The 23761-nt window shown below is 41.2% G+C and overlaps 1 protein-coding gene across 1 annotated transcript in view; it reads right to left on the reverse strand.

The window, feature by feature from the left end:
• The window catches only part of rempA (intraflagellar transport protein rempA), a 178168-nt gene that overhangs the window by 37485 nt on the left and 116922 nt on the right, over nt 1-23761 (reverse strand). Inside the window, exon 6 of the mRNA XM_070080315.1 lies at nt 5752-5971. Within this exon, the coding sequence (XP_069936416.1) occupies nt 5752-5971 (220 nt within the window). The remainder of the gene's footprint in view (nt 1-5751; nt 5972-23761) is intronic.

A 23761-nucleotide genomic window follows, 5' to 3' on the forward strand; every position in this document is an offset into this window, starting at 1 on the left:
CTGGTGTGGGTTGCATCCTGGGAGACAAGATTAAGGACCCCAATGGAAATAAGTTAGACAGTCTTCGATGACACTGACTTTTTTGGGTTATCCTGGGTGGCAAATCCTCTGGGGTTAATTGTTTCTTGGTATTCTCAATAAGCCACACCAACAACGGTGCTACAGCAGCAGCAGCAGCTGACAGTGCTACAGCAGCAGCAGCAGCAGCAGCAGCAGCAGCTGACAGTGCTACAGCAGCAGCAGCAGCTGACAGTGCTACAGCAGCAGCAGCAGCTGACAGTGCTACAGCAGCAGCAGACGATGCTACAGCAGCAGCAGACGGTACTACAGCAGCAGCTGATGGTGGTACAGCAGCAGCAGCAGCTGTACCACCAATAGTAGCGATGGTTGATTGGGGTTTATTATACAACCTGGCCAGCTCGGAGACACGCACTCCACTTTCATACTTATCAATGATCTCTTTCTTCATCTCTATAGTAATTCTCACCCTTATTGCTGTAGGGTTGGCACTAGAAGCTTTCTTGGGGCCCATGGTCACTGATTTTGCAGATAAAATCACCAAAAACACTGTAATAATACGAAATGTTCCGATTGTATGCTTGGATGTTACCACGGAGGCTGGCTGGTAAACAATGCCACCGGCGGCACATGTGAGGCTGGCTAAGGGCGCACATTGGACGCGTCTCAGACGAACAGCGGTGAGCGGGTTTTTGAGCGGTATGCGAGGCAAAATTTTTGCGATAAAAGTGAGCGGTATGCGGATTAAACGTTATGTGATGCCGACGGTATGCGGGGGTCCACTGTATTGACTTATGCTCTGATATTAAGAATCTTAATAGTAACTGTCATGGAGTAACTCTGGGTAATGATAATTTCAGAAATTGTGTAAAAACAAAGATGAATAAGAAAAATGTGCAGAAGAAAAAACATATGATGGTATTTTATGCTAACAGTCAAAGTGCAAGAAATAAAATTAATGAACTACGTTTGGTAGCATGTGCTGGGAACTTTGATATCATTGCATTAACTGAAACGTGGTATGATTTAAAGAGTCGGGATATGACTGCTGAGTGTAATATTCAGGGATTTAAGTTGTTCAATGTGGATAGATGTAATGGGAAGGGGGGAGGAGTTGCATTGTATGTTCGAGAAAATATTAATTGTTGCATAAAAACAGGTATAAAAATAGATGGAGCAGTAACAGAGTCTGTTTGGGTAGAGTTCGTGGAGGGTCAAGAAAAACTAATTCTAGGTGTAATATACTGACCTCCAGGCTTGGATCACGATAGAGGGAGACTTCTTTGGGACGAAATTGTTAGGGCTTCTGGACACAGTAACATAGTCATAGTAGGGGACTTTAACTTTAGTCAAATTGACTGGAATTCTTTGACAGGTAATCTAGAGTCCAGTGACTTTATGGAAACAGTTCAGGACTGTTTTCTGAAACAGAGCATAACTGAACCTACCAGGGGTAATAATTTGCTAGACCTAGTCTTGTCAAATAAGGAAACACTCGTGAATAATCTGGAGATCACTGAAGAGCTTGGCGCAAGTGATCACAAATCCATCACTTTTAGCATTAATTGGGAATGCAAGAATAATGATAATACAGTAAAAATCCCTGATTTTCGTTCTACCGATTATAATGGACTTAGGGAACATCTGTCTAATCTTGATTGGGGTTATCTAGCTAATGATTTTATTGACGATAATCATACTTATGAATATGAAGGGATCTGCTTTTATGATTGTTTTCTTAATAATGTACACAGTGCCCAGAGTATATACATTCCCCAGAGAGAAATTAGGTCTAATAATAATGATCCCAAATGGGTTAACAGGAGGCTAAAGCATCTATTAGGGGAGAAAAGGGGAATTTATAGGCGCATCAGAAGAGGAGAGGTTAACCTTACTGACCAATATGTTCAGCTTAAAAGAGAAGTAAAAAAGGCGATTAGAAAGGCTAAACGTGACTATGAAATTAGAGTTGCTAATGAATCAAAGACTAATCCAAAGGGGTTCTTCCAAGTGTATAGGACGAAGGTGAAGGAAAAAGTAGGACCTCTGAAAACTGGGAATGGACAGCTGACGGATAATGAACTGGAAATATGTTCCTTATTTAATGACTATTTTTTGTCAGTTTTTACACAGGAAGATGTAAATGAGATTCCAGTAATTAACAATTATTTAGTTCCTGATGAATTTAAGTTAACTAATATTACTGTCACGAGGGACATGGTTATTAAACAGATAGACAAACTGAAGCAAAATAAGTCCCCGGGACTCGATGAGTTGTTTTCCAGGGTGCTTAAGGAATGCAAGATAGAGCTTAGTCAGCCATTAACGAGTGTATTCAATGCGTCCATCCTTACCGGTGTTGTGCCAGAGTTGTGGATGATGGCTAATGTGGTTCCTATATTCAAATCAGGGGATAAGTCCACTCCTTCAAATTACCATCCAATAAGCCTGACATCTATAGTGGGCAAGTTATTAGAATCAATTATAGCTGACATTATCAGAAGTCACCTTGAAGAGCATAACTTGATAAATGAATCTCAGCATGGATTCAAGAGAGGTCGTTCCTGCCTGACAAACTTACTGACGCTCTTCAATAGAACATTTGAGGCAGTTGACAGTGATAAGGAATATGATATTGTTTATTTGGATTTTAGTAAAGCCTTCGACAGAGTACCTCACAAGAGACTCTTAAGAAAAGTGGCAGCTCATGGTATAGGAGGTAAAGTTCTAGCATGGATTGAGGCATGGCTTTCCAATAGAAAGCAGAGAGTTACCATTAATGGAGTGAAATCTGAATGGGGATTAGTCACCAGTGGTGTTCCACAAGGATCAGTTTTAGGCCCTCTCTTGTTCATAATCTACATTAATGACCTTGATGAAGGGATTACGAGTGACATGAGAAAATTTGCTGATGATACAAAGATAGGCCGTATAATTCACTCTGAGGAGAATATCAATGAACTCCAGGACGATTTGGACAAATTAATGTCTTGGTCTGAAAAATGGCAGATGAAGTTCAATGTGGATAAGTGTAAGGTACTTGCCCTTGGTAATGAAAATAACCCTTGAAGCTATAATCTAGGTGAAGCAGAGCTTGATCATGCAGAATGTGAGAAAGACTTGGGAGTCATGGTAAGCAGAAATCTAAAGCCAAGACAGCAGTGCCTTAGTGTGCACAACAAGGCCAACAGATTACTTGGATTTATCTCAAGAAGTATAAGTAACAGAAGTCCAAATGAGAGGAGAATGAGAGGAGATATTGAGGTGTATAAGTGGATGACGGGCATATCCAGGGAAGATATTAATAAGGTATTGAGGGTGCAAACCAGGTAAGAACTAGAAATAATGGATTTAAGTTGGATAAATTTAGATTTAGAAAGGACATAGGTAAGTACTGGTTTTCTAACAGAGTTGTGGATGCGTGGAACAATCTTCCCAGTGGGGTGATAGAGGCTAGGACCTTGGGTAGCTTTAAGAAGAGATTGGACAAATTTATGAGTGGGAAGGGCTGGGTTTGATTAGTGTCATTGGGTACGGAGTTAATTCTTGGGTAGCTTTGGGTAGAGGTCATTTTGATATGGACCTGCCTTCTGCAGTGTTCCTCCATTCTTATGTTCTAATAAAGGTAACTGTCATGTTGAATGTTCATTCTTTTGTGCATGTAAATCTATCTTTAAGGTAAAAAAAAATTGTTGATACTTCTGGGTGTCAGGAACGGATTAATTGTATTTACATTATTTCTTATGGGGAAAATTGATTCGAAAATTGAAGATTTCGATAATAGTAGCACCTCCAGGAACGGATTAATTACGAAAAACGAGGGACCACTGCAATACAAAATGTATCGAATGTATGTGTGGAACTGTCCACACTGGCTGATATATGATGACAGTAGAAGATAAGGTAATCAGTTTCTCAATCTTGCAGAACTCTACACAGAAGACAATGGAGGATGAGGTAGTCAGTACTTCAATCTGGAAGCTGGTGTTTGGTACCTAAGTCTTGATGAAAGTGAAGCATAGGCAGGAAGATGGACTCTTACATACTGGAGTCAGATGAAGTGCAGCAGTTGAAGTCATACCTAAGAAAGGGTCCAGAGGTTAGCAAATATATGCAGAAGATATCCTCTAACACTGCTAACCTCTGGCCCATCTTTAGGGTATGATGTACTTCCACTAGCGGGCCCTACTCACCTGTGATGTGACTTCAACTACTGCACCTCCTCTGACTCGAGCATATATGAGTCCCTCTTCCTGTCCATGCTTCAGATCCATCAAGACTAAAATATTGAACATCAGCTTCCAGGCTGAGAGACTGATTATTTCATCTTCCACTCTCTTTTGTGTAATGTTTGGCAAGGATGAGGGACTGCTTACCTCATCAACTATCTTCATATACTATCACACCACAGAAGTGAAAAAGTCTGTAGTTGGCAACATATCTTCAAACGAAGATACCCAGGTGTTGCATGTGTGTCTAATTTCTAATACTAGCAGTACTGTATACAATTTTAGTAGGGTTGTTAGGTAAGACACATATGCAACAGTTAGACAACTTTATTCCGAAACGTTTCGCCTACACAGTAGGCTTCTTCAGTCGAATACAGAAAATAGGCAGGAACAGTAGAGATGTGAAGACGATGTAATCAGTCCATCACCCTTGTAGTCGTAGAATTTGAGGTTGTCAGTCCCTCGGCCTGGAGAAGTTCAGTTCCATAGTCAGAGAACTGAACTTCTCCAGGCCGAGGGACTGACAACCTCAAATTCTACGACTACAAGGGTGATGGACTGATTACATCATCTTCACATCTCTACTGTTCCTGCCTATTTTCTGTATTCGACTGAAGAAGCCTACTGTGTAGGCGAAACGTTTCGGAATAAAGTTGTCTAACTGTTGCATATGTGTCTTACCTAACAACCTGTCGGTATTGTATACCATTTTGATGTTCATCAATTTTAGTAGGGTTACTAAAGCTTTAATTAACCCTGGGTAATTTTAGAAAGAGACTGTACAATTAAGAGAGGTTGGATCTGACAAGTGAGAAGGGCTGGATTTTACAAGTGAGAGGGGTTGGATTTTACAAGTGAGAGGGGTTGGATTTGACAAGTGAGAGGGGTTGGATTTGACAAGTTTGAGGGGGTTGGATTTGACAAGTGAGAGGGGTTGGATTTGATAATAGCCTGCCAAGTATGGACCAGTGATGGTATGCTGAAGTTTTCCTTCAATCTTATATTCTTAATTTTTTCATTCTTTTGATATTTTTTCATAATTTTGGGGGGAATAGCTTGCACTCATATGACATGGGAGAAGGGAGAACAATGAGCTTATGGTTAAGAACATACAGTAAGTATATTATTGAGATGTTTTGTTATTCTTGCTCTAAAAAGAAATATCCTCAAACCACTGGCTGTGAGTTTAATTTATGCTCGTGAAGAATAGTTACTCACTGATGCCAGGGTGACCCCACTATATACCTGACTGTGGACATGCCAAATAAATGAAATCTAATTATGAATGCATCATACCACAATGCAAGGTTGATTTTGAAAAACTTTCTTAGAATACTAATGAAGCCATACCAGTACATAAATCCTCATAAACTTAATCCAAAACATCACATTTTATATCAAGAAAGGAAACCTTCCACTAACACAAATTCTCAAGAGTTACAATGAGCAATTTTTCATGAATCAATTTTAACTTAGAGATTTCCACTAGAGTAAGCTTTCATACCTTCTAGAGAGATCCCATAACTTGACAATTCCTTGAAGAGTGGCAGTCACTAAAAAATTTCCACATACATCAAGACCAATTGGTTCACCTTCACTCTCTGTGAAGTTCAGGGTTTGCTTTACTGTACCCTGAAGAGAGTGTACTTGAATACTTTGACCTTCAATTGAATAAATGCTACCTTCATGTAAGACTCCACTTTCAGCCTCGCATGGGAATGATGCTGTACAAAGAACACAAAATTTTTATTAGGAAGCATTTATATACAGTATGTGCAATCCTGTATGCTTGATTCAAACAGCAATATGTATATTACAATCACTCACAATAATCTAAGACCCTATTATATACATCTGTCTTAATACAATGTTATATATTTATAAAAAATAAAACAATCATAACCCCTTCTCCTGTATAAAGTACTAAATTTAAAAAGAAAAACTTTTGTTTTTCTTTTTAGGTCACCCTGCCTCAGTGGAATATGGCCGGTTCGTTGTAAAAAAAAAAATCGTGGTACCAAAGTGCAGTGATTGCAACAACTAAAAGCATAAAATGTGAATGTTGAGGCAGAGGTTCCATACATCTTGTGCTGAGATAATTAACAACACTGAACTCTGGGATGGACACTGTCACTGCTGGTCAAAGTCACATAAACAAATATGGACATACATAAATGTACTGATAAATTTGTTCATTGAGAATAAAATTACTTTCTCCAAAACTTTTAATAATACATGCAGCAGCACGGGAAAAGAACAAAGAATCCACATACAATTGACCATCAGATAACACAGTAGCTACATTCCTAAAAACAGCTTATCATCAAAAAAACATATAAACTACAAAACACACAGGAAAAATAAGGTTACGTTATTTAAACCCTCAAAACAGCCAATCAAATTTTTTATAGGTCTCAAAATTTAAAAAAAATGATAAAAGTGTAAATCAGATTGTGTGTCAAAGATCTGGCAACCACATTGGTTGTCCTACTCACTGCAACCGTATGGAAGTTATAAAGGAGGGGTTACAGAGGTTAGAGCGTATAAACAATGGGTTAGAGTGGTGGTGGTGAGTGGGTTCAGTGTGGGTGTGGGGGCAGGAGCTGGAGATGGGTGTGGGGGCAGGAGCTGGAGGTTGGTGAGGAGGAGGAGCTGCAGGCTGATAGGGGGCCAGAAACTGAGGACAGTGTGGGGGCAGGAGCTGGAGGCCAGTGTGGGGGCAAGAGCTGGAGGTTGGTGTGGGGGGCAGGAGTTGGAGGTTGGTGTGGAGGAAGAGCTGGAGGCTGATGTGGGGCCAGGAACTGGAGGCCAGTGTGGGGGCAGGAGGTGGAGGCTAGTGTGGGGAAAGGAGGTGGAGGCTGGAAGCAATGAGGCTGTATTCACCTAACTGTGGTTACAGGGGTTGAGTCATAGCTCCTAGCCCCACCTTTTCACTGGTCGCTACTAGGTCCTCTCTCCCCCTGCTCCTTGAGCTTTATCGTACTTCAACTTAAAACTATGTATGGATCCTGCCTCCACTATATCACTTTCCAGATTACTCCACTTCCTGAAAAAAATACTTCCTAACATCCCTTTGACTCATTTGAGTCTTCAACTTCCAATTGTGACCCCTTGTTGCTGTGTCCCATCTCTGGAACATCCTGTCTTTGTCCACCTTGTCAACTCCTCACAGTATTTTATATGTTGTTGTCATGTTTCCCCTATCCCTCCTGTCCTTCAGTGTTGTGATGTCCATTTCCCTTAACCTTTCTTCATAGGACATTTCCCTTAGCTCCAGGACTAGTCTTTGCACTTTCTCTAATTTCTTGAAGTGCTTGACCAGGTGTGGGCTCCAAATTGGTGCTGCATATTCCAATATGGGCCTGATGTACATGGTGCATAGTCTTGAATGATTCCTTACTGAGGTACCAGAATGCTATTCTTAGGTTTGCCAAGCACCCACATGCTGCAGCAGTTATCTGGTTGATGTGCACCTCAGGAGATTTTCTTGGTATTATACTCACCCCAAGATCCTTTTCCATGAGTAAGGTTAGCAGCCTTTAACTCCCTAGCCTATACTCTGTCTGTGGTCTTCTTTGCCCTTCCCCAATCTTCATGACTTTGCATTTGGTGGGGTTAAATTCCAGGAGCCAGTTGCTGGACCAGGCTTGCAGCCTGTCCAGGTCTCTTTGTAGTCCTGTCTGATCCTCATCTAATTTAATTCTCTTCATTAATTTCAGATCATTTGTAGACAGTGACACTTCTGAGTCTATCCCTTCTAGCATGTCATTCATGTCATTCATTAATTAATCTTAAGTTAATTTTAAGCCAGCCCGTAATGCTATGCATAGTATAAGTGGCTTTGGCATACTGCTCTTATCTGTATTTTTTTGTACCTCTGTATGTGTGCACAAATTTATAATAAATAAATAAATAAAAAAAATAAACATATACCAGAAACAGCACCAGTCCTAGGCCTGACCCCTGTGGAACCCCGCTCGTCACAGGCGCCCACTCTGGCACCTTGCATGATGGTAACCATGTGGGTGGCAGTGTCAGTGGTCCAGTGTGGGTAATGGGTGGTGTGGATGATGGGTGTACTCACCTATTTGTGGATGCAGGGGTTGAGTATACAGTTGGTGTGGGTGATAATTAGGGTGGTGGATGGCAACATGACAAAGTATGTAGATAGCATGTTAGTGTGTGTGTGGGCTACGAAAGCTTGGGTAAGGCATGAGTCTGGGGTCATGTGGCCTTGAAGCTGTGGTGGGAATGGTGAAATTGAAAGCATGGGTATGGTGCAGGAGTGGGGCCACATGGACTTGAAGCTGTGGGGAAGTGGTGTGGGTGAGAGGTGTATTGTTGGTGGATGGTGATTGGACAATGGGTGACTGGGTGGGTGAGTGTGTGGTCAGTGGCATAGATAGTAATGAGGTTTACAATACACAAATAACCCACACATAGGAGAGAGGAGCTTATGACAACATTTTGGTCCGACTTGAATCATTTACAAAGTCACACTAACAGAAAGGAGAGGAGGAGGCAGTATATACAAGCCAGCTAGCAGGGACAGGACAAGAGAGGTAGGAGTGGTAGTAGTAGAGGTGAAGCAGGAAGTGGAAGTAGTAGTAGTAGTGGTTGAGGTAAGGTTGGTAGTAGAAGTGGTGGTAGTGTAAGGTACAGAGAGTGGTGGAAGGACAAGAATAGAAAGGGGAAGAGAGAAAAAAGGAAGCAAAAAGTGAAGGTAGGAGCCTAAGGTAGTAGGAAAGGAAGTAGTAGTCAGTCAAAGGCCAAGAAAGAGGAGCACTGCAGGAGAGCTAAGGGTCCACAAGGGGTAAGACCCAAAATATGGGGGAGGGGGGGGGAGTAAAGGATCAAACACCCAAGGTTAAACAGTTAGTTTAATATCTTTATTATGCATCCGATACCCATCCTGTGGGCGGTAGTCAAAAGATTACAGAGGTACATAATGGGTCCAGGGACTGGACCACAAAGTTATGATAACTGAACTAGTTACAACGATAATAAACTCCAGGTAGATCTGGTCATAATCATGGCAAGTTACAAAGGTAATGAATCATCCTCACTCTCATACATGGTAAATTACAAAGTAATGAGCCACTGAGATGTCCACACCCGGTCACAATTGTAATGAGTTATAAATACGAATATTAAGTGGGTCATACACCCACATGAGTGTGCGCGCGCACACATACACACGAGGGCGCATGCACACAAGCGTACAAACATATACATACACGCAAGCACATACACAAGCACACACCTTGATACTTCAAAGGCGGTGGGACTGGACAACATCTCTCCGTGGGTCCTTAGAGAGGGAGCAGAGACACTACGTGTGCCACTAACCAAAATCTTCAACACTTCCCTTGAAACTTGGCAACTACCTGAAGTATGGAAAAAGACAAACGTAGTCCCCATCTTTAAGAAAGGAGACAGAAACGAAGCACTAAATTATAGACCAGTGTCACTGACGTGTATAGTATGCAAAGTCATGAAGAAGATTATCAGGAGGAGAGTGGTGGAGCACATGGAGCGGAACAAGATTATAAACGACAACCATCACGGATTCATGGAAGGCAAATAGTAGTGTGTCACAAGCCTACTAGAGTTTTATGACAAGGTTACTGAAGTAAGAAATGAGAAGGAGGGGTGGGTTGATTGCATTTTCTTGGACTGCAAGAAGGCCTTCGACATAGTTCCTCAAGAGAGATTAGTACAGAAGCCAGAGGAACAGGCACATATAACAGGAAGGGCACTGCAATAGATCAGAGAATACCTAACAGGGAGGCAACAGCGAGTCATGATCCGTGATGAGGTATCACAGTGGGCGCTGGCGATGAGCGGGGTCCCACAGGGGTCAGTCCTGGGACCAGCACTATTCTTGGTATATATGAACGACATGACGGGAGGGATAGACTCAGAAGTGTCCCTGTTTGCAGATGATGTGAAGTTAATGAGGAGAATTAACCCTTTGACTGTCGCAACCCCCAATCCTGAGGTGTCTCCTGGTGTCGCAAAATTTAAAAAAAAAAAAAAAATTATTTTTTCTTATGAAATGATAGAGAATCTTTTCCAGATTGTAATGACACCAAAAAAACGAAATTTGATGGAAAACTGATGGAATTATGCTCTCGCGAAGTTAGCGACCTCGGCGCTGTTTACAAATCGGCGATTTCGCCCACTTTAAGCCCTATTTTCGGCTAATTCCATTGTTCCAGCCGCCCAAACTCATAGCTATTTCTTTAGAACTCCATTTTTTTCTATTGATTGAGTACAAGAAACTGCCCATTTACCGATTTCAACTACCTAATAATGTGGTCAGAAATTTGCAATTTGGCCAATTTCATGAAAACTAAAAAATACGACAATTTCAAAATAAGGTCCAGAATGAACAATGCAGACATTCCTGGCTCTAAAATAACATTTTCTTTGCTCATCAGTCATGTCTCCAGGCCCCTCTGATATTACTCTTGCTTTCTATTTTTAATTTTTATTCAAACAAAAAATAGAAGACTTACTATTATGCAGACTACTGCAATACTGTAATAATTGTACAAATAACATCAACCCATTCATGACTGCATATTAGAATGGCTAGTTGGACATTTATTGGACAATGGCATCATTTGTTTACTTTTGAACATTGGCAAAAATCAAAAATTTCCCCTACTTTGAGCTCCATTTCTAGGTTCTTTTTATAGTAAAATCAATCAAAATCACCTCTATTTCTATAATATGTTTTCCATTCTATCAAATGAGACCAAGAAAACGAGAATACAACCATAAATACTATACGAAAATAGACCACAAAGTCGGCATTTTAATTAAAAAAATCGGTCGGAGTTTTTTTTTTCTCATTATGCACTGCGTGCTCCAGGATTTTTTTTATATGGTGCACACTGATCACACAGACCCATTCTCTCACATGTGGGCCTACCAGCTTTCTCCTGCTTGATTTGAAGCCGCTAGAATTTATGAGTATATATACAGTGGACCCCCGGTTAACGACATTTTTTCATTCCAGAAGTATGTTCAGGTGCCAGTACTGACCGAATTTGTTCCCATAAGGAATATTGTGAAGTAGATTAGTCCATTTCAGACCCCCAAACATACACGTACAAACGCACTTACATAAATACACTTACATAATTGGTCGCATTGGGAGGTGATCGTTAAGCGGGGGTCCACTGTACGTCAAAGACGGTACCTCATAAGACGTATATAGGAAAAATAGGAGAGGGGAAGAGGTAGAAAGAGGAGAAAAAAAAGAATCAGGTTAAGTTATGGGTGTTCTGAACTTTGGAGCATTTTACAACGTAATGGGAAAAGAAGGCATCTACAGAGACAACACCAGGATTAAGATTCATACAAGGAAAGTTGTGTATAAGGGAGGATTCAATCAGATGGCAACTGTGAAAGTTGAAGCAGGGTACAAAGTTTTAGCAGAAGACCAGTCAATAGGATGACTGATCTCTGACATGACAAAAAAGAGCATTGTTGGTACTGGTAAGCCTAACACTACTTTTGTGCTCCTTGAATCTGTCAGAAGAGAACGGCCAGTTTCTCCAAAATACTGAAGAGGAAAAAAGGAACATGAAATAGAATAGACACCAGGGGAATCTATAGCACGAGGTGAGGTACAAACTAGATTGGTGCGAAGAATGTTAGTATGGCAAAAAGTAAGTTTGATGTTTAAGGAACAGAGAGAGAGTTGTTGAGACTATAAAGACTGGGAATATAAGGAAGGTAGAGAACAGGAGATTTCCCAAAAGTAGAGTTAGGGAGAGAAGAAAGTCCGTGCAGCAAGTGAGAAGGCAGAGTTTATGAAATGGGAAGGATAGCCAAGACAAGAGAATGAATCATGAAGAGTGGAAATTTCTGATTCAAGGAACTGAAGGTCACAAATGCAGAGAGCACAGAAAGAGAGAGAAAATGAGAATGCTTTTCTTGACAGAAGAAGCATGGTAAAGAGTGAATGTACATGCCACTGTGCATAAGCTTGCAATACACGGAAAACACAAAACCTGTATCGGAGCAGTGGACATGTACAGTGGAACCTTGAGTTTCAAACTTAATCCATTCCAGGAGCTAGTTCTAAAGTCAAAATGTTAAAAAGTCGAAGAAATATTTCCCATGAGAAATAATGGAAATACAATTAATCCGTTCCAGAAACCCAAAAAATATTCACACACACACACACACACACACACACACACACACACACACACACACACACACACACACACACACACACACACACACACACACACACACACACACGCACACAAACAAAAAAAAAAAAAAAAAAAAAAAAAAAAAAATATATATATATATATATATATATAGCAATTACATTATAGTTTTACATACATACACCAAACATACATAGTACAATTAGTAATACATTAATAAAAATTTAAATAAACATATAAAATAACATTTTTACTTACCTTTATTGAAGATTGTTGATGGCATCTGGAAGATAGGGAGGAGAAGTGAGGGAGGGCTTATTGTTTCAAAGGGGAATCCCCCTCCATAAAGACTTCAGGTGGCAAAGCCCTCTCTGGGGTTACTTCCCTTCTTTGTCTTTTAATGGCACTAAGATAAGCATGAGGGTCACTGGACTCCTGTCTCACAAAATAACTGCCCACAGTCCTATGTTTCTAGTGCCTCTAAGATTTCCCTAAAATGGGACATGGTTCCGTCACTGAACTTGTTGCAAAGATAGCTTGTTTCAGCTTGCTCAGAGTGGTACTTCTCCACAAACATTTGCACATCATTCCACTTGGCACAAATCTCCTTAATCTTTGAAGAAGGCACATCATCCACTCCCTCTTCCTCCTCTGAAGCAAGATCCTCAGCTGTGGTCTGATACTGTTCCAGATGAAGCTCTTCCAGCTCTTCAATGGTTAGCTCTTCCCTGTGGTCCTCCACAAACTCTTCCACATCCTCGCCATTCACCTCCAACTCCATGGACTTGCCCAATGCCACAATGCCTTCCACAACAAGCAGAAGGTCAGCAGGGTCAGGGTCAGCCTCAAACCCTTCAAAATCCCTCTGGACCACATACTGTGGCCACAATTTACTCCAAGCAGAGTTCAAAGTCTTGGAAGTCACTCCTTCCGAAGCCTTACCTATAAGGCTTATGCAGGTGTAGATACTGAAGTGATTCCTCCAGAACTCTCTTAGGGTCAACTTAGTGTCTGAGGTCACTTCAAAGCACTTTTCAAACACTGCTTTTGTGTAGTTTTTTGAATTTAGAAATGACCTGCTGGTCCATGGGCTGGAGGAGAGGAGTGGGGTTAGGAGGCAAGAACTTCACTGTGATGAAACTGTAGTACATAGACAGTAGGTCTACCAAGTTTGGAGGATGTGTAGGAGCACTGTCCAGTAACAGGAGGCACTGGAGTAGCAAATTATTTTCTAGGAGGTATTTTTTCACACTGGGGCCAAACACTTCATGGACCCACTCTTTGAAAATTTGCCTCATGACTCATGCCTTATTATTTGTTTTCCACAAAGCACATAACTTGTTCTTAATGACATTGTTTTTCTTAAACACTCTGGGATTTTCTGAGTGATACACCAGTAAAGGCTTCACTTTAAAATCCCCACTAACATTAGCACAGAACAAAAGAGTTAGCCTGTCTTTCATAGGCTTGTGTCCTGGGAGTGCCTTTTCCTCCTAAGTAATGTAGGTCCTCTTTGGCATTTTCTTCCAAAACAGGCCTGTTTCGTCACAATTGAACACTTGTTGGGGTTTGAATTTTTCAGTGTCTACGTACTCCTTAAATTCATGCGCAAAGTTTTCAGCAGCCCGTTTGTCTGAACTGGCTGCCTCACCATGCCTTACAACACTGTGTATGCCACTATGCTCGTTAAATCTGTCAAACCAGCCTCTGCTGGCCTTAAATTCGCTATCAGCACTGGCTCCAGGAGTTTTCTTCATGAGATTGGCATGCAACTGCCTTGCCTTTTCACAAATGACTGTCTCAGAAACACTATCACCCATCATAGCTTTATCCTTGATCCACACCAGCAACAACTTCTCAACAAGATTGACTGTCTGTGGTCTATTTTTGGTTAGCATATCAACACCTTTCACAACATCAGCTTCCTTGATTTGTTCTTTCTTTGCCAGGATAGAAGTGATGGTTGACTTGTTTTTCCCTTACATCCTGGCAAGTTCAACAAGTCCCATGCCACTCTGATATTTTTGTATTATTTCCTTCACATCTATGGCATTTCTCACTTTCTTTACCAAAGGGGTACCACTAGCAAGTTTCTTTGGGCCCATGGTAGCTTATTTCACAGTCGCACAAGCACCAAACACAATTAATTAATAGTGAAATGTTTGAATGAGTGTGCAGGTTAGTGTTCATTCAAGCATCAACAAAGCCAGACTGGCTCATGATGCCTGCGCGGGGACGCAGACAGAGCGGGCAGGCGGACAAGTCCGGTAGCCGGTGGTTCGAAAGACTGGGCACGTTCGATAGTCGGGACAAAATTGGTTCAAAAAAAGTGGTTGAAACTTGAATCATTCGAAAGTCAATACATTCGAAACTCGGGGTTCAACTGTACATCAAGGAAAGGAAGCAAAGAATTAGATTTCCATTCAGCTTTAAACTAATGGGAGGGGGCAAGATTATAAAGGGCACTGAGAAATGGTTGGAAGAGACTAGAGTCATGAGGCCAAAGAACAAAAATGTCATAAACACAGCAGAGCCAGAAGGAAGGGCACACACCAATAGTAGGAAGAGGAATAGTTCTGATGTATTCCATACAAAGGTTAATAAGAACAGGGTATAAAGGAGAGCCCATAGCAACACCGAAGGTTTGAGAATAGTATCTGTCTTGGAAGGAAAAGGAATCTAAGTCCACACAAAGACAAATGAGATCAAGAAAGACATCAGTAGGTATAGGGAGATGAAGTAACCTATCATTGGCCTTCTCTCTGAGAAAATTAGTAACATCATCAAGAGGAACATTGGTGAAGAGGGACTCAATGTCAAGACAAAGCATCTTACAGGTCGGAAGAGAGCGAACATGTTCGATGAAATCTTGAGAGTGACGAAGGTGAGCAGTAGAAAAAGTACCAAGAAAAGGAGTGAGGGTTTTGGCCAGCCAAGGAGCAAGAGAATAAGAGACAGAACCTCTAGAGGACATGATGAGACATAGAGGGATACCAGGTTTACAAGTTTTGGCAAGGCCACAGGTGTGGGTGTGAGGTCAAGTGGGAATGAAATAGGTGTAAGCGATTGACTTTGGAGAGAACTGTGTGGGTGGATTGTGTGGGGAGTGGGATGTTGGTTGGGATGGTGTGGGTGAAGGTGTGTAGCCATGGGAAAATTATAGGGGTGGGTGTTATGGGGCAAGGGTTGTTGGGGGTATGGGCAAGGTTGCTGGGTGTGCCACGGGGGACGGGCATGTACCGCATTCTTCCCCAATGTGGGTGCTTTATGGTGCTCACTGTGTATGCATGGTCACACTTATTGGAGGGGGGAGGGGGGTATCTCACCCTGCTTTGATAACCCTGAATACACTGAAATGTGATTTCATCTGACCACAAGACTGTTTTCCAATCACCAACATTCCAGTGCACATATTTCCTGGCAAAATGCAGGTGTTCTGCCTTCATACAGGGCATGAATAGGGGTTTCTTTGCAGAACTACAATTAGCCAAGCAGAGATGCTATTGTAAGTGGTGTTGGATGTACTGAAACAATAGTCACCAAGGAGTTCAAGATGCATTTCTATTGAGCTGTGATGCAGTCATATGTGTACTTCTACACAGGTCTATGCATAGAATGTTATTTGTGTGTTTAGATGTCCTCCTTGGCCATCCAGTATAAGATTTTGTAGAGAGAAAGATGTCTGTTGGGAGGCCACTGGTAGATGCAAGTAACAAAATTATGTTGAACTTTGCTCATCCAGTATGGTGACAAATTTTCTTTATGGTGACTGAAGCATTGATGACTGGAAAAAAAAAAAGTCAAGTGGTCAGATGAATACACATTTCAGTGCAATTAAGGTTATCAAAGCAGGGTGAAGCACCCCTCCTCTATCAGCAGGTACGACCTTGTATAAACAGTGAGCACTGCAAAGCACCCACAAACAATGATGGTTTTGGGTACTTTAGTGGTTTACTTGATCATGGAAGTTTGCACCTCCTTCCTCGTAATGGTACAATGAATGCTTGGTAGGCAACGCTCTCACCCACACACTGAGAGTCTGTGGTTTAATCCACAGACTCACAGTGTGCATAAAGGTGTCAGCTGCACTGACACCTTCATGCATGATAGTGCCCTCTGTCACAAGACCAAAACAATAACCAAGAGACTTACTTAGAAAAATATTGAGGTTTTACAGTGGCCAGGAATAGTCCAGACCTCAGTCCAATTGAGAATGAAAAAGATGGAATCCTGCCACATTTCATGTTTTAACCACTTCAAGGTCTGTGCCATAGTACTATGGGTTTGAGCTCAGACTGTACTACAGAACTACTAGATGAACTCAGCTCACTTAGATGAACTGTGACTGGTAAATCTGGGCCTAGATATCATAGAATGGATCTATATGGTGAGTGTACACCATATAAAAAAAATAAAAAAAATACACAGCAACTTTGCTGTGCATTTTTGGATTTTTTTTTTTTTTAAACAAATCAATTTTACAGGTTAAGAGCTGTTATCTTACTCAGCTTATTCCAAAGTTCAGCCCTATCTAAGGTATAATGCCACCTCCCCATGAAGTGACCCCACACCAGTCAACTAACACCCAGGTACCTACAGAAGGTGTAAGGAAACATGCCCAATGTTTCCACCTATAATGGGGATCAAACCATGGACACTCAGTGTGAGCTGAGCGTGCTACCAACTGAGAACAGACAATATATTACAGAAATAGAGATGATGTTGATTGGTTTCAAAACTGAAAGCAGTTAGAAACTGAGCTGAAAGTAGCGGAAATGTTCGATTTTTGCTGATATTCCAAAAGACACAAATTACACCAATCGTCCATTATGAGTCCAACTGGTTGGTCTAATGTGTTTTCACAAATGCGCTGACATTACTTATACAATTACTGTGGACCCCAACCTACGATATTAATCCATTCCTGAGAGCCCAACGTAAGACGAAATTATCATAGGTTGAATTAATTTCCCCCATAAGAAATAACAGAAATCAAATTAATCCGTTCCGGACACCCCAAAGTATGAAAAAAAATATTTTTATCACATGAAATATACATTTTCCTACACAAAAAAAAGGAGACATGCATAATATATATTATTGTGCAATGAAGAATAAATGACACTTACCTTTATTGAAGATCTGTTGATGAGTGATGGATGGGAGGAGGGGAGATGATGGAGGTTATTATTTTTTGGAAGGGGAATCTCATTCCATTATGACTAGTTAGCAAGTCCTTTTCTGGGGTTACTTCCCTTCTTCTTTTAATGCCAATGGGAACAATTTGAGAGTCACTGCACCTCTGCTGCACCAAAAATCTGTACCTCTCGTTCCTTTAAGATTTTTCTAAAGTGGTTCACAACTTTGTCACTGTAAAAGTCACAAGCACAGCTTGTAATAGCTGTGTCAGGGTGATTTTTCTTCCATAAAGGTTTGCAGTTCAACCCACTTTTCACACATTTCCTTAATCTTTGAAGAAGGCAACTTCCTCAATTTCTCTCTCTCCTCCTCTGAAGCAATTTCCTCAGGTCTGACCTCTTGCTGCTGCAGACGCTCTTGCAGCTCATCAGTGGTTAGTTCTTCATCATCGTCGTCCACCAACTCTTTCACATCCTCCCCACTAACCTCCAACCCCATGGACTTCCCCAATGCCACAACATATTCCACAACTGGCATAGGTTCCTGAGGGTTAGCCCCAAACCCTTCAAAATCCCTCTCTTCTACACATTCTGGCCACAATTTCCTCCAAGCAGAGTTCAAGGTCCTCTTAGTCACTCCCTCCCAAGCCTTATCTATAAGGTTTACACAACTGAGGATACTAAAGTGAACTTTCCAAAACTCTCTTAGGGTCAATCGAGTGTCTGAGGTCACTTCAAAGCACTTTTGAAACATTGCTTTGGTGTACAGTTTTTTTGAAATTTGAAATGACCTGCTGGTCCATGGGCTCCTGGTCTTTCTTCTTTACCTTCTCTAATATAAATAACTCTTATTAAAATTTACTACAGGTCAGTAACCTATAATAAGTGACTGCCTCAGGTTGTGTTACCAGGTACCCACACTAACCTCTTAAGTAACAAGCTCCAGTTTTTATGTAATTTAAAAAACGAATCAAATATTAAGAAAGTTCAGTAGCATAAATCGCCTGAAGTGCATTACATACCAGTGGCTTCCCTCTGTGCCTGGGGATCAACCACAGCCAACCACCTTAAACCGTTAATAACCCAACAAAACGCTGCTGTGCAGATGATTACCAGCTCCTGTGCCAGACAGCACACCCCACCACTTTTCAAAAGCCTGAACCTACTAAATATACAAAAAATACAGTCATATTACTGTGGCTACTATATATACAGTGGAACCCCAGTTTTCATCTTTAATCCGTTCCAGGGGGTTGGCCGAAAACTGATTTGTACGAAAACTGAGGTAATATTTCCCATGAGAAATAATGTAAATCCAATTAATCCGTTCCAGACGCCCAAAAATATTAACAAAAAATACATTTTATAGAGAATAACTAGTTTTACATACATAAAACAATGAGAAATAAATATAAATGGCAAATGAAATGGATAAATAAACATTTAACATCACTTTTACCTTTATTGAAGACTCTTGTTGGCGTATGGAAGATGGAGGAGGGGAGAGGGAGGAGAGGTTATTTTTTGGAAGGGGAATCCCCCTCCATAAAGACTTCAGGTATCAAAGCCCTAACTGGGGTTACGTACCTTGTCTTTCACTGGCACTAGGACCAGCTTGAGAGTCACTGGACCCGTCGTACAAAAAATCTGTCCAGAGAGGCCTGTTTCTGGCCTATTTCTGCCTAAAATGGAACTGTCATTGAACATGTTGCTGACACAGCTTGCAACAGCTTTGTTTGGGTGATATTTCATAGGCTTGTGTCCTGGCAGTGCCTTTTCCTCCTGCATGATGTAGGTCCTCTTTGGCATTTTCTTCCAAAAGAGGCCTGTTTCATCACAACTGAAGACTTGTTGGGGAGGAATCCTTCAGCATCTACATACTCCTTAAATTCATCAATGAATTCTTTGGCCACACATTTGTCCGAACTTGCAGCCTCACCATGCCTTACCACACTGTGTATGCCACTACGCTTCTTGAATCTGTCAAACCAGCCTTTGCTGGCCTTAAATTCACAAACAGCAGCACTCATTCCAGGCATTACGAGATCAGCATGCAACTGCCTTGCCTTTTCGCAAATTACAGTGGACCCCCGCATAATGTTGGCATCGCATAGCGTTAAATCCTCATAGCGATACATTTTATCGCTAAAATTTTGCCTCGCATAGCGCTAAAAAATTCACTCAACGCGATTCGTCCGAGATGCGTCCATGCGGCCTGAGCCAGCCTCACTTGTTTTGCCAGTGGCATTGTTTACAAGCCAGCTTCCGCGGTAACATTCAAGCATACAATCGGAACATTTCGTATTATTACAGCCTTTTTATAGTGATTTCACCTGAAAAATAAGTGACCATGGGCCCCAAGAAAGCTTCTAGTGCCAACCCTACAGGAATAAGGGTGAGAATTACTATGGAGATGATGAAAGAGATCATTGCTAAGTATGAAAGTGGAGTGCGTGTCTCCGAGCTGGCCAGGTTGTATAGTAAACCCCAATCAACCATCGCTACTATTGTGTCCGAGAGAACGGCAATCAAGGAAGCTGTTCTTGCCAAAGGTTTAACTGTGCTTTCAAAACAGAGATCGCAAATGATAGAAGATGTTGAGAGACTGTTATTGGCGTGGATAAACGAAAAACAGATAGCAGGCGATAGCATCTCTCAAGCGATCATAAGTGAAAAGGCTAGGAAGTTGCACGAGGATTTAATTAGAAAAATACTTGCAACTAGTTGTGATGCGAGTGAATTTAAGGCCAGCAAAGGTTGGTTTGAGAGATTTAAGAGGCATAGTGGCATACATAGTGTGATAAGGCATGGTGAGGCTGCCAGTTCGGACCAAAAAGCAGCTGAAAAATATGTGCATGAATTCAAGGAGTACATAAACAGTGAAGGACTGAAACCTGAACAAGTGTTTAATTGTGACGAAACAGGCCTGTTTTGGAAGAAAATGCCAAGCAAGACCTACATTACTGAGGAGGAAAAGGCACTCTATGAAAGACAGGCTTACTCTTCTCATGTGTGCCAATGCTAGTGGTGATTGCAAAGTGAAGCCTTTATTAGTGTATCACTCTGAAACTCCCAGAGCATTCCGGCAAAAGAATATCCTCAAGGCTAATTTGTGTGTGCTGTGGAGGGTGAACAATAAGGCATGGGTCACTAGGGACTTTTTCTATGACTGGTTACACCAAGCATTTGCCCCCACTGTGAAAATTACCTAACTGAAAAGAAATTAGACCTTAAGTGCTTCCTGGTGTTAGACAATGCCCCTGGTCATCCTACAGACTTGGCAGAGTGACTTTGTGGGGACATGAGCTTCATCAAGGTCAAGTTTTTGCCTCCTAATACCACTCCTCTCCTGCAGCCCATGGACCAGCAGGTTATTGCAAACTTCAAAAAACTGTACACAAAAGCTCTGTTTGAAAGGTGCTTTGTAGTGACCTCAGAAACTCAATTGACTCTAAGAGAGTTTTGGAGAGATCACTTTAATATCCTCAATTGTGTAAACCTTATAGGTAAGGCTTGGGAGGGAGTGACTAAGAGGACCTTGAACTCTGCTTAGAAGAAACTGTGGCCAGAATGTGTAGACCATAGGGATTTTGAAGGACTTGAGGCTAACCCTGATAGGAGTATGCCAGTTGAGGAATCAATTGTGGCATTGGGGAAGTCCTTGGGGGTTGGAGGTTAGTGGGGAGGATGTGGAAGAGTTGGTGGAGGAGGACAATGAAGAACTAACCACTGATGAGCTGCTAGATCAACTTCAACAGCAAGAGGCCACGCCTGAGGAAATTGCTTTGGAGGAGGGGAGAGAGAAATTGAAGAAGTTGCTTACTTCAAAGATTAAGGAAATTTGTGCAAAGTGGCTTGAAGTGCAAACCTTCATGGATGAAAATCACCCTCAGACAGCTATTGCAAGCCATGCTGGTGACTATTACACTGACACTGTTGTGAAACACTTTAGGGAAGTCATAAAGGAACGAGAGGTACAGGCCACTATGGACAGATATGTTGTGCGACAGAAGTCCAGTGACTCTGAAGCTGGTCCTAGTGGCATTAAAAGAAGAAGGGAAGCAACCCCGGAAAAGGACTTGACACCTCAAGTCCTAATGGAAGGGGATTCCCCTTCTAAGCATTAAAACCATCCAGTCTCCCCTCTTCCCATCCCATCAATCATCACTACATCTTCAATAAAGGTAAGTGTCATGTAACTGTGCATGTTTTCTTAAGTTTGTGTGTATTAAAATTAATATTTCATGTGGTAAAAATTTTTTTTTTTCATACTTTTGGGTGTCTTGCACGGATTAATTTGATTTCCATTATTTCTTATGGGGAAAATTAATTCGCATAACGATAATTTCGCATAACATTGAGCTCTCAGGAACGGATTAATAGCGTTATGCGGGGGTCCACTGTATTGCCTCCACAACACTATCTCCCACTAACCTTTTTTGGCTGATCCACACCAACAACAACTTCTCAACATCTTCGATTGTTTGCGATCTCTGTTTTGTTAACACATTTACCCCTTTCACAACATCAGTTTCCTTGAGTTCTTTTTTTTTTGCCAGGATGGAACTGATCGTTGATTTGGACTTCTGATACATCCTGGCAAGCTCGGCCACACGTACGCCACTTTTGTATTTTTCTACAAGTTCTTTCTTGAATTCTATCATGTTTCTCACCTTCTTTACCAAAGGACTGGCACTTTGAACATTCTTTGGCCCCATGGTGGCTTATTTAAGCAGTCGCTAGCACAAAAAAAAATGGCTTATTAAGAAATGTTTCGGAGGAATGCATTGAATGAGTAACAAAGGCAGACTGAATAATGAACGTATGAGCGACCATGTCCCACGGGCAGGCAGACGCGTCTGGTAAGGACGATTTCTGAGTGGATGTATGAAAACGGCGAAAATTTCACCGAAAAAAAGTGGTCGAAAACTGAATTGTGTGATAACCGGACCGGACGAAACCCGGGGTTCCACTGTACAGAACATTACTGCAATATAAACCCTTTGCTTGAACTTCTACTTGATAGCTACAACAGAATGCACAGCCACAATACAAGGCACAAGGTACTCTTTGACATCCCATGTCAGTCTCACACTATGCAAAAAATGCAATGCACATAAAGGGCCCAAAGATCTGGATTTCACTACCTGAACTGGTAAAGGATCCCCTGACTATATACAAAATTAGGGCTATGCTTAAAAATCGTCTCATCTCTCAATACTAACCAAACCAACCAAAACAACTTCTAATCAGTTTGAAGTAACTCTCTCCAATATATTATATGACCTCTAGTCTATTTAAATATCTGCCAATCCATGAAATATTATTGTTTGAACCATTGTAATATTGTTTTTATTATGTTCAACTTCAAGATTAATATTCTTATATACCTCCACCTTGACTACCTCGCATTAGTATTAAGATAAAATAAAGATTTATTAAAAAGTTAACCACTCTTATCTTGTCTAGACTTAAGCAGTTATTATGTATGGCCCCCAACCCGGGGGCCACCGCCGGGTCGCCATCTGGAGAAGACCTGGGCCGGAAGTACCGGCAAATCCCTAATGAATGAATGAATGAATTATGTACTAGGATTAGTCTGCCCTAAATGCCCTGGCATGATAGTGGCTTTCTTTGTACTTTACAAATCAAAACTGTAATTACACATTGTAACCTTTGCAATATTAGATTACATGTAAACTACATTATAATTATACCACATAAAAAGAAATAAAAGGTACTACCATCCTGCCAAGTGAGTGTAAAACGAAAGCCTGTAATTGTTTTACATGATGGTAGGATTGCTGGTGTCCTTCTTTCTGTCTCATGAACATGCAAGATTTCAGGTATGTCTTGCTACTTCTACTTACACTTAGGTCACACTACACATACATGTACAAGCACATATATACACACCCCTCTGGGTTTTCTTCTATTTTCTTTCTAGTTCTTATTCTTGTTTATTTCCTCTTAGCTCCATGGGGAAGTGGAACAGAATTCTTCCTTCGTAAGCCATGCGTGTTGTAAGAGGCGACCAAAATGCCGGGAGCAAGGGGCTAGTAACCTCTTCTCCTGTATATATTACTAAATGTAAAAGGAGAAACTTTCGTTTTTCCTTTTGGGCCACCCCGCCTCGGTGGGATACGGCCGGTGTGTTGAAAGAAATAAAAAAGAAAGAAAA

Source organism: Cherax quadricarinatus, unplaced genomic scaffold (assembly GCF_038502225.1).
Source record: "Cherax quadricarinatus isolate ZL_2023a unplaced genomic scaffold, ASM3850222v1 Contig315, whole genome shotgun sequence".
NCBI lineage: Eukaryota > Metazoa > Arthropoda > Malacostraca > Decapoda > Parastacidae > Cherax > Cherax quadricarinatus.